The following is a 17,468-nucleotide window of genomic DNA, read 5'->3' on the forward strand; positions in this document are numbered from 1 at the left end:
AAAAAAAGATGAACAAAAATAGATACAGAGGCAGAGTAGCATCGAACAGGCTATCAAACTACAGCGGGAAGGCTGGGGAGGGTTGGGTGTATGGGGGGGGGGTAAGAGATCAACCGAAGGACTTATATGCATGCATATAAGCATAACCAATGGACACAAGACACTGGGGGGTAGGGAAGGCCAGGGGAAGGTCAAGGGAGGAAAAACAAAAAGGAGACATATGTAAAACTCTTTGTAATACTTTAAGCAATAAAACAAAATTAAAAACGGTAGTAATGTTCCTAATAGCTCCCAGATAACCAGGAACCTAGGCATAGAGAAATAGTAACTTATTACAGGGTGTCCCCCCCCCCAAAAAATGTATACACACTTTAACAGCTAAGAGCTCAATTTTGAAAACGAAATGTATCTTAATAAACACTGCCTTTATAATTATTCAAAAATGTGTGCATATTTTTTTTGTGGGGGCGGGGGGGACGACACTGTATATATTTTTCACTTTCTGATTCTTTGATGGATGGAAATAGAATCAAAAAGAGAAAGAACGTAGGAAGTTTGCCTAGAAAATAAAATCTTAATACATGGTTAGAACTACTGAAACTTAGTCTCAAATGCTACCTTACAAAAAAGACACACCAAACACTACTTTTTTCAAGTCTCAAGGTAACTAGTAGAGAGACAAAACTATAATCTACATTAAATGCAGAGTCCTAACTAAATAGTAACATTGAGATCAAGTTTCAGGACTATCTCAAGGAAAAGAAGATGAGGTATTTAATAAAATCATGAGTACACTGTCAATTCCAACCTTAGATCCTTACCATAAGAAAGCTATGGGAAACTGACAAAGCTAGTTTGTAACCTATCATTCCATTAGATTGGAAATTCCATGAATGCAGGTTTGTTTTGATCACCACTGTAGCCCAGATCTTACAAATGAAGAGATGCTCAATAAATACTGAAAAATGAATTTGTTTCATTGGTCATTTCAACAATGGATAATGACTGTTTAGAAAGTACAGTAGAAGGAAAAGCAAAGCATCTTGGAACATAGGAAGCAAGGAAGAGTTCATTTTAATGGGATGGATCTAAAAGGGCAGGGAAGGTATGAAGGGAAGGCTAAGATAAACCTTAATACATAAATAACATAGGTGGCGAAGAGCAGAGAAGGGTACAAGAAGAGCACTTAAGGAGGGACCAGAATAAAGATAAGCTCAGAAGGAAGACAAAATGCAAAATTCAGGGACTAGTCAATTGTCTGGAGTGGCTAGAACACAGGATATGAGGAAGATACAGGTGGAAGTTTAGAGTCAGAATGAAGCAGAAATGTTTTTTCTTTTCTTTCTTTCTTTTTTAAAATGAATGCTTTTCTAAGGAATGTGGACTTTAGCTTGTGCGCCACAGACTAAGGAATGGATGAAAAAAAAGTTATTCCAGTTAGGGGGCTATTCTAGTAGACTAGTATGAAAATGAAGGCCTGTTGAAAGTCAAAAATATCATGTCAAGTGAACAGAAACCAAAGACCATATATTGTATGATTCTACTTATATGCAATGTCTAGAAAAGACAAACCTATAAGATAGAAAGTAGATTGTCGGTTACCTGGGAGGAGGGTAGAAGGGGGAGGCACTGCAGATGGGCCGGAGAGAGCTTTTTGGGGTGATAGAAATGTTCTAAAATTGCATTGTGGTGATGGTTACCCAATCTTTAATTTACTTAAAAGCCAAATTCTACTTTAAGAAGGAAGGAATAAAGAAAGAGAATGAATTAAAGGAGGAAGACAAAATGAAGGGCAGACTTGGGAATTGGAATGGAAGGGGTAATAAGAATGTTAGACAAAATTGACAAGACTTACCGAAACCGGTTTGGCTCATTGGATAGAGTTTCGGCCTGGGGACTGAAGGGTCCCAGGTTCGATTCTGGTCAAGGGCATGTACCTTGGTTGCGGGCACATCCCCAGTGGGAGATGTGCAGGAGGCAGCTGATTGGTGTTTCTCTCATCGATGTTTCTGGCTCTCTCTCTCTCTCCCTTCCTCTCTGTAAAAAATCAATAAAATATATTTAAATAAATAAATAAATAAAATAAAAAGACAAAAACCTTCCTCTTTTAAAAAAAATTGACAAGACTTTTTGAGAAGATAGGATACACAGTTGAAATAGAGGAAAGTTAAATGACACAGGTTATGACAGGGATAATGGTGGTGGTTGGTATTAAATGGAGAGGGAATACAGGAGGTTCAGAGTTCAGGCAGTTAGTGGAGAGGAGTGGTCAAAGTTAGGCAAGTACAACAGGGAGATGCCTGCTAGACATTTATATAGCAATGAATGTCCAACAGAAAGTTGAAACTTTCTCCTGCTGGTCAGACAGCTCTCCCCTTCCTTTTATCATGGACACTGACTGCTGAAATGTGAGTCATCTGAAACTATGAGACTGGATAAGCAAGAATGAGTGGAACAACTTCAAACACATTGAAAGCTCTTGAATGCTTTTGGAATGCTATATACTGCTGCAAGGATAAAAGGCTGATTTAGGACATATTTCAGTTTAGTCTTTAAATAAAAATACATTCTAGGCTTAAAATGGAAGGTTTGATGGTAAAAAATGACGTTGTTTAATGAGATCTCGCTATATAGCAGGTCAGACATTAATCTATATCGAACGGATAGAATTAAAACATAATTTGGAAAATAACTTTCACGTTTAAAATTTCAAAATTAATCCTTGTAAAGGCCAAAGCAGTATAAAGCAGTGGTTCTCAACCTTCCTAATGCCACGACCCTTTAATACAGTTCCTCATGTTGTGGTGACCCCCAACCATAACATTATTTTCGTTGCTACTTCATAACTGTAATTTTGCTACTGTTATGAATCGTAATGTAAATATCTGATATGCAGGATGTATTTTCATTGTTACAAGTTGAACATAATTAAAGCATAGTGATTAATAACAACAACAATATGTAATTATATATGTGTTTTCCGATGGTCTTAGGCGACCCCTGTGAAAGGGTCGTTCGACCCCCAAAGGGGTCTCGACCCACAGGTTGAGAACCGCTGGTATAAAGGATTCAGAAGTTCTGGTTTCTCCTAAGCAATCGCGGCGTGAAAGGAAGGGTGGGGCAGAGTTGAGACAACCAATTTGCTCTGGGCTGATGTCACCCTGGTGAGAAGTCAGCCCGCCGCGGTCCGAGCAGGTGCCAGCAAACCGGGCCACCCAATCGAGTTGCTGCAGCGGCCCCGGGGCCTGCCTCATTCAGGGGGCAGAAATAAGGGCTTCTTACCTTGACTGCATACAACTTGCCGCCTTTCTGTCCCAGATACACCTTCCCAAAGGCGCCCCGGCTAATGGGCTTCACTATGGTGAAGTCCTCAATGGAGGGAGGTCTTGGCACCGAGATACTATTCACGCATTTTCCTGTGGCTGCGCTTCTTCCGCTCTCCTTCTCGCTCCCGGCGGTGGACTCCATTGCGGGTCAGCCCAGACTGAAGCCTGCAGCTGCTGCCAGAGCCCCGGTCCCAGCCGCCGCTCCCGCCAACTGGGTTCAAAGTAAGGCCCCGCCCACGCGGCCGCAGCCGTGACGTCACGACGCCGTCGCGCTCGCCTAGTCCAGCCCCTCGAAGCTCCATCTCAGCCATTTCCCCTTTGTAGAGGCCGCAGGATCCAATGGGCGAGAGGGCGGGGACGCTGGGAATTTCTCCAACCAGCCACACGCGACTCCAGGGCAGTGGCCACTGCCCACTTTATTTGTAATGAGAGGGGGTGGGGAGGCTGTGCTGCAAACACAAAAAGGGACAGCGGATCCCTGAAGCGGAATGGCGGGGTTTGAAGAGTTAACTCTCGACCTTCAGCAGCGGCTGTTGGAATCCCGACTTCCTGCATTTTTTTTTAAAAAAAAACTCCTTCGCGACCTTCCTCGGTGCCCCCTGAAATGTAAACCGGTTGGGTTTGTTCTGGAAAATGGTGGCTAGTGAAATCGTAGACGTGGAGAAACTGGAAAAGCAGGAATCGGGTGGTGTAATCTGACATTTTAACCGAATGTAACGTGACTGATTGAAACAGATTAGGATGAAGAGTCAGAATTTTCTACTTATTGTGAAGATATAAAAAAAACTTGTAACAAAAGACCTTACAGCTCATTCTGTTCCAGGTCGGGACACAATGCATTGCATAAGGAAGCTGCAGAGAGGTTTAACAGGGTGCATGCCGGTCCCTCAGAAACAGGAAAATACAGCCAAAGAAGCTTTCGCGGTTAGCCAATGTACTATTCCACATGATCATCAACTGCTTTCGGGGGCCAGCAGCACCCGCAGAGACGCCAATGGGAGGCGGAGGGCTGCCACAGGCCTGGCGGGGGCGGTGCTCCTCTGCCCCGGAAGTACTGTTGCGTTAGAGCTTTGCTTCCGGGGCAGAAGATCGGTGCCGCAGCTGTAGGGAGGGGAGGCCATTTTCCGTTCTTTGGGAGAGTGCGGGTAAGGGGAGGGAGAAAAGGGCTGCGCCCCTTCCTTGCGTGGACGGACGGGCAGTTTCAGCCGGCGGCTGAGGTCGCTGAGGGCCCGAAGGCGATGTTTTCCCTGTCGAGCACGGTGCAGCCCCAGGTGAGTCCCGGCATCCAGCCCGTCCCCCAGCCCCCCTCCGCCCGCGTCTGTTTGCCATTTGCTTTTCTTGGAAGCAGTTTCTCCTACCTAAGGGATCGTTGGAGGGAAGCGATTAGATCTACATGAGTTCTGGGGGCGAGAATGGATCAGGGGCACCGCTCAGAGTCAAGGGCTGACGGTGAAGCAGGGCCGTGACATAAGCGTGATGGGGATCTTGGCTTGTCGAGTTGACTGCGTGGAATTTTTGTTGGGGAATCCATCAGGCATTGTTTAGTGCCGGACATTCGCGCGTGGAGGTTGGGTGGGGGGACCTCCTTGCCATTGACGCCATAGGGGGAGGACAGGAGACCTCCTTGCCATCGATGTGAAGGAAGCAAGTAAATAGTTGCTTCCCATTTTCCTGCCTCCGATCCCCTATCCTTTCTTTCTCTTTAAATGGAATTGAACCGAAACGTGCTGTAATAATTTGGATAATCTGCCACGAAAGCTCTTTCTTTTTTGTTGGACCAGAAATGTCAGATATTTTCAAGTTATTGACTGCCTGCAGTTAACGTTTTGATTCAGCTTCCTCCCCATCTTTTCTTAAAGCAAAAGATGGGGCAGAGAAAAATGATTCCAAGAGTTTTCAATCTCGTAAGCACTAAACACTTGTCGCAAAGTTTTGTTCTGGGTTCATTTGAAAATCTCGTTTGATCTCTCCCTTCCTCTCTGTGAAAAATCAATAAAATATATTTTAAAAAAAAATCTCGTTTGATGGTAACATTTTCCCCTTGGCTTGTTTTGGCCATGTACCTTCACATGTTTTTCACATGGTCTTTCCTCTGTGCCATATTGAAGGTTTTTTTGTTTTTCCTTCAGAGTTCTTTAAGTTTTGCAAATGGGTTTTGAAAACATTCAGATGTTAAAATATTTTTTTGAATGCTCTTTAGTTTCTTGGTTTAAACATAATTATGCCCTGTGTTGTGTCATCCAGTGAACCTGAAAGGTTATGGTTTGGTTCCTGGTCAGGGCACTTACCCGAGTTGCTGTTCGATCCGGCTTGGAGTGTGTACCATGTGTAACTCAAACACCCTTGGGTTTTTTGTTGTTTGTTTTGCTGGATAATAGAAAATAGAAGTGATTATTTATTGGGTGTCAGTAATGTGCCAGGTAAAGAAAGCAAACGTGGAATCTTGATGCTGATGTGAAGTAGAAGATGAGTAGAAGTCAGTCAAGTGAAGAATGACTGAAGGGAGCCCTGGCTGGTGCGGTTCAGAGTTGGTTGAGCCTGCACCCAGAGGTGGTCTCAGGTTGAATTCCTGGTCAGGACACATGCCTGGGTTTCCCGCTTCATCTCCAGTAGGGGGAGTACAGGAGGCAGCAGATAGGTGTTTCACTCTCTCTAGCCCTCTCCTTTCCTCTCACTCTAAAATCAATAAAAACATATATGTATATATATATGTTAAAAAAAAGAATGAATGGTATCTCAAAAAGGATGGAAGGACATCTGGAGGTCCCAGTATGGGAAAGAGCTTAGCAGACAGAAGAAACAAAAATAAGAACAGTGTGGTGGTGATTAAGAGGCACAATGACAGAAATGAGGTTGGGGAGAAGCCTTGAAACAGACCATATAGGGAGTTACAATAAGGGACTTTAGATTTCATTTGTGTTGAAAACCATTGAATGCTTTTAAGCAGGGAGTAACATGATCAGATTTACATTTTTTGTAGATCACTGGCATATTGTTCTTTGGCTGAGCCCTCACCTCCATCCCCCAGCTGGCAGATGGGTACCATATTTGAGTCTCCATCAGTCTGGATAACACTATTTACCCAGCGCCACCCAACTTTCAGGCCCACCCACAACCCTTTGGTGCTCGGGCTGGCACTCTAACCATGGGAGTCACATCAGCCAGGGCTATTTCCCTAGTTTTTTTTTTTTAATATATTTTATTGATTTTTTACAGAGAGGAAGGGAGAGAGATAGAGAGTTAGAAACATCGATGATGAGAGAAACATCGATCAGCTGCCTCCTGCACATCCCCCACTGGGGATGTGCCCGCAACCCAGGCACATGCCCCTGACCGGAATCGAACCTGGGACCCCTCAGTCCGCAGGCCGACGCTCTATCCACTGAGCCAAACCGGTTTCGGCTTCCCTAGTTTTAAAAGAACTTTCTGTTTCACTCTGGCTCTAAAAATAATACAGCTCATTGCCAAAAATGCTGAAAAGAAAAATATAAACAATGAAATCAAGATGACCTGTAATCTCCTATTCAAAGAGATCACTTTTTAAAATAAATTTTATATTTTTTTATCTCTGCACAAATATGTGTTGGCATAGTTAAGAACAGATTTACAGATAGTTTTACAGCCCGTTTCAATTAACATAATACATTTATTTTTGTATCAATAACTGAAATGAAAAGTCTTTACTTGGAACCTGGATTCAGACGGTCTGGGTTAGAATTCTTGCTCCTGTACTTACTAGCTGTGTGACTTTGAACATGCCACTGAACCTATCTAAATTCTTGCTGTTTTAATTAAATACGAAGTGTAATAGTAACAAATTTATGGCTGTTAAATGAAGATTAAATGATAATATAAGTAAAGCACATAGTACAAAACCTGGCATAGGCAGAACCTATTTAATTTATTTACTCAACAAATATTTATCTATCACCTACTTTGTGCATTGTTGCTGCACTGAGCTGTGGTATTGAATAACCTAAAAATAAAATATGTAAGTTATGAATAAAATAAAGAAAAATAATTTATGAAACATCTTATATTAATTATATAAATAAAATAGAGAAAAATAAGGCAATATAAGGAAAAAAATCCCTTGCCACATAGAATTTACATTTTAATGTGGTATAATAAAGAATAAAGATTTCATTTGTATTCCCCATTTTTAGCAGTTTCTAAATCCCTTGGAATTCCTTTCTTTGTTTCCTTCTTGAATTTTTACTTATTGATTTTAGAGAGAGATAGAGATACATCAATTTTGTTATATCACTTATTTATGCATTCACTTGTTGATTCTTTTATGTGCCCTGTATGACCTGGGATTGAATCTGCAATCTTGGTGTATCTGGATGATGGCTAACCAACTGAGCTACCTAGCCAGGGCAAAAAAATCTTTTGAATTTTGTGAGCCATAGGAGTGTAATTATTTATAAGAAGTCCTTTTGGATCACTCCTGGATTTATGCTAATAAAGTGATATATGCTAATAAAGTGAATAAGGTGATTTCTGTCAATAAAGTGACTTCAGATTTTCGGAAGCCTCTTTAACCAATAAATAGCTTATGTACAAATAGCATCAGGGCTGGGCTGGTCATCAGTAAGACCTAGTGATTAGAAAGTGGGAGCTCAAAACCATAGCCTCCTAGCCTCTGGTTTGGCCTGGAGTTTGAGCTCTGAAAACTTTACAGTGAAATTCAATGCAGAGATTCACAGTGCAGGAGAGTGGTACACTCAGGATCCGTAGATGAACTTTTGAGTTAAGAACTCAAGAGTGTATAAGGGCAGGCTATGTTACTAACTGACAAGAGGGAATAAATAATGTGCAGACCTTGAAGTGAGAACCTGCCAGGTGTGTTTCCGGCACAGCAAGGAGCAGAGAGAATGAAGGGGGGTGGGGGGAGCATAGTAGTGAATAAATTCAGAGAGGTTGTAAAGACCCAAGGAGGGCTGTGTGTATCATAGTATTTATGACTTTGGCTTTTATTTTAGTGAGAAGAGAAGCCGTTGGAGGGTTTTGAGCAGGAGTGATGGATCTGACTTTAGTTTTGCTAGAGCACACACAGGGAGAGCAGCAGTTAGGAGGTTATTATAAAAATCTACATATACGTGATGTTGACTTAGAACAGGATGGTGTAGGGGAGAAGTTGAGAAGTATCAAATTTTGGATATATGCTTTGAAATATTTCATTTTGTGGTGGTACACACTAAATATCAACTTAAATCATTTTCTAGGTTACAGTTCCTTTGAGTCATCTCATCAATGCCTTCCATTCTCCAAAAAGCACATCATCTTCTGTCAGTGCATCAGTTTCTCAAAACCAGCATCGAGATGTGATTCCTGAGCATGAGGCTCCCAGCAATGAGGTAATGGTTTTTACCTTGGTTGTGTGAGAAAGCATTTTGATTTAGTACATTGTAAACATGTTTGAAGCATTTTTCTATGTTTAGACATTTGTAAAGTGATTTTTGTCATCAGCTTAATGTTTAATCTCCTTTGTGATTAAAGATGTCTAACCCTGGCTTTATTGTACAGTTAGAAAAGTTACTTTATTTCATTTTTATAAAATTTTATATGGAAATAAACTTGGTATTCACTTCTAGGTTACTACTTGTGTGATACTGTGCAGATTTTCTGTTGTGTTGTTCCAGTAGTAGCAGTGCACCCATAGTTAACCGACCATATTTACCTGCCAAGTCTCACGGAGGATAGAATAGTGTAGTTGAACAACTAAAATGTAGGTACCTGCAAGTGAAATGTGTAAGCTCTGAAACTGTACTTTCAGTATTTTAGAGAATTATAAAATCAATGTTGCCTAGGATATAGGGAATTCCTACCCTGGGAACCCTTGGGTTTATGAAGCTCATTAATAAGAGAGGTGCTTATTATAGTTCAGAATACATTTTTTAATTAGAAAACATTATAATCTTTAGGTAAGTTTTAAAAGCCTCTTTAACCAATAAATAGGTTATGTACTTAGTTCTGATATCAGGGCCTATCGCAAAGGACAGTTGAGGAAGAGTTGAAGGAAGTTGTTAGGTCAGTCTTGAGATAAAATTTTAATTATTTGAAACTTTGTTTGCATCATCTTTATGTTTTCCTTTTATACTGTTTGCCCAATTCCTGTTGCCTCTTTATGTAGGCATTCCATTGTTTTTCTACATCCTGACACCCTTCTTCCAAATTATAGGCCAAGAGAGCTTTCCTAAGGAAAATACTATGTGTTTTAAATATGCTACATGCAGCAAAATTATATTCATTTTAGAAGTTTTGGAAAATATGTATATAGGAGAAATGAAATTCACCTATGAACCTATTATTCCTCAGATATAATGCAAACATTTTGTGTTTATATTTCATGCCTCTCTTTTTTTCCTGGTTTTTTTTTTTTTGGTGCCCTTGACCGGAATCGAACCTGGGACCCTTGAGTCCATAGGCCTATGCTCTATCCACTTAGCCAAACCAGTTAGGGCTCTTTTTTTCCCCTTTTATCTATATATATAAAAGCCTAAGAAACCAAATGACCGGTCAACTGGTTGCTATGACACCCAATGACCACCAGGACAGATGCTCAATGCACAGGATTGGGCTCCCTCCTGTCCGGATTGGGTTGAAACCAGCTATCCGACATCCCCCAAGAGGTCCCAGATTGCAAGAGAGTACAGGCCAGGCTGAGGGACCCTATTGGTGCACGAATCTGTGCACCAGGCCTCTAGCACTTTTATATTTTACTAGTGGCTCGGTGCATGGATTCGTTGCACATTGAAAGGAAATTGATTAGAAGGTGGCCGACAGGGCAGGACTGGCGAGATGGGCTGGACATGCCCTGGAACCAACCTCCCGCAGTCCCTCCCTGGCTGGCTCGAAGGGCGCCCCAGAATGTGAGAGTTGCTATAGCTGGGCATCTCCTGCATTGAACGTCTGCCCTCTGGTGGTAATTGCACTTCATACTTACCGGCCAAGTTGGTGGGTCGCTTAGTCTTTTATAAATATAGATAATTGAATAACATTGCAGTGCTGATTTGGATTCTGCCTTCTTCATTTAAGACCTTTCGTACAGCTCACGAGTTTTCTCGTTTTTCACACACCATCTGTTATGGACCTTAGCTGTCAACACACTGTCTTGTCCACATCGAATGAAGCAATCTCATTGGTGGAACTGTGCAGGTCAATCTACGAAAAACTATATAATTGCACGAACCCATAAAGCATTGCAGTTACATTGTATTTTGGTCATTCGAATAGTCTTCGTTTTCAAGTTCCTGGCGCTTTTAGAAAATGTTTTATGCAGTACCATACATTAAAAAAGTACTAGGAACTTTAATTGTTTGTTTAATTGTTTTTGTAAATGAAAATGTTATAATTACTGAAAAACAACACCTAAAGTGCATTATGATCTGTAGTTATGATGATTTAAATAATGTGCAGTTTGCCCAAAAATGTGCGGTCCCTGGTGTATGTCTTAGAGATTTCTATGCAGTACGAAAGGTGTTAATAGTCCTATGAACTTGTTATGTCATACATTTTCCAATTTTTTAATGTCTTCAAAGTCTTCATCGTATGATGTCCCGTTGTTGGATATTGTTTCTAAATTTTTGTTACTATAAACAACACCATTTTACTATCCAGGTTGCTAAATCTTTGACTCATTAAGTGAAATTGCTAGGTCAGTAAGGAAGTACATTTTAGGGGGCTTTCATCCAGAAATCCTCTCAATCCTTATGCTCTCTACTGATTTCTTCAAATGTCTTTTGTCTATGATTTATTTTTCCATCCTTCTAAGGGCTTAAATTAGGCTCATATAATTTTTTCTCTTGTTCCATCAGCCAGTTTATCATCTTTATTTTCTGTTTTCTTCCTGTAAAACAAAACTAATCATATTACCTACAGAATTAAATTCAAACAAAGCTTTTCACAGTTTGGCCATAGCCCACCTTTCTGTTCTATAGTCCCTTTCATCACTAAACTTTTTACTACATTTCAGACATCCCAAGCCCTTTGATGACTATTTGTTTGCCCCCTTCTCCAAGTTTTCCTTCCCCATCATTTTTCAAATTAGGTGTTACCTCAGTGAAGCCGCCTCCTCTGACTTTAGAAAATTAGTTGCTCTGTGTTCTGTGTTCTCTCACCACTTTTTCTTAAAAATAGATTTTATTTTTTAAAGAGAAGAAGGGAGAGGGATAGAGAGTTAGAAACATCGATGAGAGAGAAACATCAATCAGCTGCCTCCCACACACCCGCTACTGGGGATGTGCCCGCAACCAAGGTACATGCCCTTGACCAGAATCGAACCCGGGACCCTTCAGTCCGCAGGCTGACAATCTATCCACTGAGCCAAACCAGTTAGGGCTCTCTCACCATTTTTAGAAGTCATCTCTTTAGTGGCAGTTAACATGTTGCATGAAAATTGCCATGTTTATATGTACTCTGTTTCTCTTATGTTCCTAAGACCTGATGACACTCTGAGTAAGGGAAATAATTTCCTGTCTTCATTAAGAGTCTTTGTTTTCCTTTTGAAGTCTATGCATTATAAATAGACTTTTGGGCTTCCCATTTTACAAGATAACTTTTGAAAAGTAGCTCTTGCCCTAGCTAGTTTGGCTCAGTGGATAGAGTGTCGGCCTGTGGACTGAAGGGTCCTGGGTTCAATTCCCGTCAAGGGCACATGCCCGGATTTTGGGCTCAGTCCCCAGTAGGGGGCATGCAGGAGGCAGCCAGTCAATGATTCTCTCTCATCATTGATGTTTCTCTCTCTCTCTCCCTCTCCCGCTCTGAAATCAATAAAAGTATATTGATTTCAAAAATATATTGATTTTAAAAAAAGCTATTGAATACTGTAGTCTTTTGTTTCCATTATGATAATGTGGTTTATATTGTACTAGAGTCCCGGTGCATAAAATTCGTGCATGGGGTTAGGGGGGTCTCCCGGCCCAGCCTGCACCCTCTCCAATCTGGGACCCCTGCCTGCCTGATCACCCCTAACTGCTCTCCCCTGCCGGCCTGATCCCCAGAACTGCTCTCCCCTGCTGGCCTGATTCTCCTAACTGCTCTCCCCTGCCGGCCTGATCCCACTAACTGCTCTCCCCTACCACCTCTGCCTCAGCCCCTGCCACTGTGGCTTTGTTCAGAAAGATGTCCCGAAGATGTCTAGTCTAATTAGCATATAATCCTTTTATTAGTATAGTTTTTAACAGTTTAAAAGACACTTTTAAATATTTTTGCTCGCACCTTCTCTCCAGCAGGCTGTCCCCAGCGGCAGAGGTGCCTGGAGGTCAGCAGCCTTGGGCTGTGAGGCTGGGTCTGCACTAGCAGGGAGGGACTGTATACGAGCCTCCAGGCAGCAGCTGGGGTGGCAGCTGAGATCCTCAGGTGCTGCTGATTTCTCCATGTTGTGAAAGGGATTGGATGTTGTAACTGGCTCTTCAGAAAGCCCCGCTTTGCTGAAACTTTAGGAAGGTCTTTTTGACCTCTGTCTCCTTTCATAGCCACTTCGGAAGATACCCGACACAAGTGGTGAGACAGGTCCTATTGAAAGGATTGTTGAAAACATATAACCTCTGTGAAGAAAGTGTCCCTTTTTCCCTTTTGCAAAAGAGACATTTTCAAAATGCCAAGACCCTTAATTAACCCTCAAGAATATTTTTTCCATTGACTAATTTTTTTTTTAGAGAGAGTGGAAAAGGGGGAAAGAGGGGGAGTGAGAGAGAAAAACATTGATGTGAAAGAGAGAGATCAATTAGTTTCTTTCCACACTCACTGATACACCTGGGAAGGGATTGAACCTGCAACCCAGGTATATGCCCTGGACTGGGAATTTAGATCCTCCAGTGTGCAGGCTGACACTCTAACCACTGAACTACATAGGCCGGGGCTGAAGAACATTTTGTCTCCTGACATGTTAGTCATCCCCTCGGAGACTTTTGCCACACTATTCACACTGGCAGAGGGCCAGCATGACGTCTTTGGAGACATTTTCTTACTTCAAGGAACCTGTGACCTTTTTACCTGGAAACCCAGAGGAATTACACCAGAGTGAGTTCCCTGGGCATAATGAGTCGTCCTGGGCCAACAGAACCAGAAATGCCCTCCCCTGTGCTCTAAAATGCCATCTCCCTCTTAACCGTGGTGGGTCACAAGCACTCATGTTGTCCTTGTTGTCACTAGTGACGTTTGATTCCCAACAGGAGACCTTTGGGCCAACAAAGCTGCCCAGGCTTACCTGTGAGACTGTCATGGAGGAAAAGGCTCAGGAGAAAAGCAGTCTATTGGAGAATGGGACAGTCCACCAGGGAGATGTCTCATGTGGGTCCAGTGGGTCCGCGTGGCAGTACAGTTAGGGTAGGGAGAGCTACTCCTCTAGCCTTTCAGAACAGTACCCGTGCCAAGGACATGTTTGACCATTCCACCCTTGTGCAAGCTTGGCAAGGAAAAGACTGAATCAGAGCTCTGAGTCCCTCTCTGATCTGGCAAGTTTCTGCCTCTCCGTGAAGCTTGATCTTGGACCCTTATTTCTGGATGAGGTGCTGAATGTTAGGGATAAAAACAAGTAATGAATTTTTCAGCAATTCCTTTGAGGTAAAAGTCCCCCCTCCGCTCCTCCCCCTCCCCACACACCAAAACAAAAACAAAAACAAAAAAAATCTACAACAAAAAACAACAACCGCAAAACATATACCACAAAACAATGAACCACAGTAAAAGAGGTGAAAGAGAAGAGCTTCACCGGCTCTATTTGTGGTGGTTTTCTAAAATAATGTTCTTAGAAAGTTGTGTGTGTTTTTTTTAAATCTCTTATGCCCTCTTTGTAGAAACAGTTTTATTTATTTTTTATTTTTGTAATATATTTTATTGATTTTTTACAGAGAATAAGAGAGAGGGATAGAGAGTTAGAAACATCGATGAGAGAGATTGATCAGCTGCCTCCTGCACACCCCCTACTGGGGATGTGCCTGCAACCAAGGTACATGCCCTTGACCGGAATCGAACCCAGGACCCCTCAGTCCGCAGGCCGACGCTCTATCCACTGAGCCAAACCGGTTTGGCTGTAGAAACAGTTTTAAAAATCAAACCAAACAAAAACCCAGAAAAAAACTTGTCCTAGGAAAAAGAGGGAGTCAGAAGCCATTTTCAGCAGGCATGGATGATGTTCAGCTCACGCTTTGTTTGTAGACATAAGAAATCTGGCTGGGCCAAGATGGGAACTACCTATGAAAGGCTGCACAAGTCACACTGAGAAATTTTATACTCCTCATTTTCTGAGCAAGAGGAAATAAACATTTAACACCTAAGCCTTTTTCTAGATTCTTTTCTATATAATATTCTTCAGATTCACCATATCAGATTCTTCATTGTTAAGATTTTTTTCTAAGTTATTTTTAAAGTTAAAATATGTTTCATGTTCCTTTGACTATTTTTACAGTCTGCATTTTATAGATACTACATCAGATGCTATTTGACTTGTTTTTATTGTAGTCCATTGTAAGCTGTATATGTGTATATTTAGAAAAGTGTATTCCTATTTGGCTTTGTTTTATCTTTTCTTCATCTGTTAAACTTTTCACAGCAACTAACAATGGATTGTAAAGTATAAAGGCACATGTTACTCATAATGCTTTTGCAGAGGCTATGGGCTGTACCATGTAAAATGTACTTTGGAAATATAAGTATTTTAGCGTAGTACATACTTGCATTACATACCACATAATAAAGAGTAAATGTGAAAATGAAAAAAAAATACGTCATGATGCCTTTATCTTACTATGTGTGGGATAAGATAGGTAGATGAGCACAGCATGATCTCTTCCTTTGACCTGTACTATCTCATGAAATAGGCAGGACATATTTCATAGTCATTTTATTAACAAGGAAATGGATTCTAAGAAAATGAATGACTTCTTACAAAGCTAATAAGTAATAAACTCCTGGACATCAATCTAAAGCTATATTATAAAAAGTTGACACTTGTTCTGTTTCTTTTTGCTCTCTTACTTGAAGTTCTAACTGTCTGGGGCTTGTAATTGTTGTCTTTAGTGTCTCTCAGTTATCTCACATGGGCAAAAAAAAACTCCTATCTATTTGTTACGTTAGAACTATTTTAGGTAGGTATATTGCATAGTTTTCACATATTTTTTACTTTGTTTAGTTTTCCTCATTAGAAGATAGATATAGGTAACTACAGAACCTGTCAGTTCAAAGAAGAATCTTAGCAGTAAGGTCAGAGGAGTGAGATATCCTGTGGTAGCAGAGCATACACTTTATTTATCAAACTAGAGGTCCGGTGCACTGATTCATACATCGGTGGGGCACCTCAGCCTGGCCTGTGCCCTCTTGCAATCCGGGACCCCTCGGGGGATGTCGGATAGCCAGTTTTGGCCCAGTCCCCACAGGCCCAATCCAGACAAGAGGGTGCCCGATCTTGTGTGTTGAGCATCTGTTCCCTGGTGGCCAGTGCGCATCATAGCGACTGGTTGTTTGGTAGACTGGTCGCTTAGGCTTTTATATATATAGAATATAGATGGGCTTTTGTTTATGGGCATTAGAGATTGGAGGGTGCTTTAAAGCTCCGAAGACTAGTGATGATACCATTGAGAAGATAATTTTTTTCAACTTCTGTCAAAACTCACATGCCTGACCTTAAGAAAACAAGAACTATGAAAATATTTTCACCAATTTATATATTAGAAAGAAAAAGGAAACCAGTATATTTGTTAGATTTTTAAAAACCTATATTGCTTCAACTGATGAGTACTCTGTAATTTAAATATCTTGATAGCATTAATGTTTACTTCGTTGACTTAATGTTTTACAGCCTGTGCTTAACTTAAGGGACCTTGGATTATCTGAATTAAAAATTGGACAGATTGATCAATTGGTAGACAGTCTACTTCCTGGGATTTGTAAAGGCAAAAACATTTCTTCTCATTGGCATACATCTCATGTCTCTGCACAGTCCTTCTTTGAAAATAAATATGGTAAGTTAATATATTTTTTGTTTTAATTAATTTTAATACTATTAATAATTATAGTAGTGATTATCACAATCATTGTGTACCAGATTCTTTGCTACTTGTTTTATTCCTTTCTTCCTTCCTCCCTTCTTTCCTTTCTTTTTCCTTTCCTTCTCAACTTTTCATATTGGAATTATCTTATTTTGTTATTTTTTAATTGATTTCAGAGAGGAAAGGAGAGGTTGAGAGAGATAGAAACATCAGTGATGAGAGAGAATTATTGATCGACTGCCTCCTGCATGCCCCCCACTGGAGATCAAGCTCTAAACCTGAGCATGTGCCCTGACCAGGAATTGAGCCTCGATGCTCAACCCAGCTGGGCTATTTTATATTATTTTTAAAAGATATTTTTATTGATTGTAGAGAGAGTGAGAGACAGAGAAACATTGATGTGAGAGTGAAACATTGATTGGCTACCTCCTGCATGCCCTGGCCGACCCCCGCATCGGGGATCAAGCCCACAACCCGGGCTTGTGCCCTGACCAGGAATCAAATCAGTGACTTTTTGGTACACGGGGTGACATCCAATCAACTGAGCCACACTGGCTAGGGCTATATTGGAATAATTTTATTTTTTATTTATTTATTTATTTTTTTTTAATTTTTTATTGAATTTATTGGGGTGGCACTGGTTAATAAAATTCTATAGGTTTCAGGTGTACAATTCTATAATATATCATCTTGTATTGTGTGCTCACCACCCCAAGTCAAGTCGCCTTCCATCACCATTTATCCTCCTATACCCTCTTCCACCTTATCTTACGTAAGCCAATATATCTCATTTCAACATGTAACCAATGTAAACTACTGAGATATTTTACTTTTTTTTTCTTACTAAGTCTTTGAAATCCAAATTCTCAGCGCACAGCCCCAATTTGAACTGGCCACATCTTGAGCAAAAGCTACACATGGCTGGTGACTACCACACTGCACAGTGCAGGTCTAGACATAGCCATCCTACTCCTGAAAGGGAGTTTCTCCACAGTTCTTACTTTAACTCCAGAAGGTTCAGATCCATTCATCCTCCTACAGGAGGAACGTAGGAGGAGGAGACTGTTTCCAGCTTGGCTTAGTGGAGGATGTAGTATGTCCCTACCCACCTGTAGCACCATTCCCTTCCCTCTTGGGCCAGCTGCAAGCT

At 41.1% G+C, this 17,468-nt stretch overlaps 2 protein-coding genes and 1 pseudogene across 4 annotated transcripts in view; 2 read left to right on the forward strand and 1 right to left on the reverse strand.

Moving 5' to 3' along the window:
• The window catches only part of MASTL (microtubule associated serine/threonine kinase like), a 44,856-nt gene extending 41,336 nt beyond the window's left edge, over positions 1-3,520 (reverse strand). The window contains exon 1 of one of the 3 annotated variants that reach the window (XM_006767796.2): positions 3,283-3,520. In XM_006767796.2, the coding sequence (XP_006767859.1) occupies positions 3,283-3,468 (186 nt within the window). In that variant the 5' untranslated portion in view covers positions 3,469-3,520. The remainder of the gene's footprint in view (positions 1-3,282) is intronic. The other 2 variants (XM_006767795.2, XM_006767797.2) reach the window with 2 other exon arrangements.
• Positions 3,521-4,400: 880 nt separating this feature from the next.
• The window catches only part of YME1L1 (YME1 like 1 ATPase), a 56,293-nt gene continuing 43,225 nt past the window's right edge, over positions 4,401-17,468 (forward strand). The window contains exons 1-3 of the mRNA XM_006767798.2: positions 4,401-4,597; positions 8,555-8,686; positions 16,129-16,291. Coding sequence (XP_006767861.1) covers positions 4,565-4,597; positions 8,555-8,686; positions 16,129-16,291 — 328 coding nt within the window. The 5' untranslated portion in view covers positions 4,401-4,564. The remainder of the gene's footprint in view (positions 4,598-8,554; positions 8,687-16,128; positions 16,292-17,468) is intronic.
• LOC102755194 lies at positions 11,714-13,903 on the forward strand (annotated as a pseudogene).

The sequence above is a fragment of the Myotis davidii genome, unplaced genomic scaffold, assembly GCF_000327345.1.
Source record: "Myotis davidii unplaced genomic scaffold, ASM32734v1 scaffold1903, whole genome shotgun sequence".
Classification (NCBI taxonomy): domain Eukaryota; kingdom Metazoa; phylum Chordata; class Mammalia; order Chiroptera; family Vespertilionidae; genus Myotis; species Myotis davidii.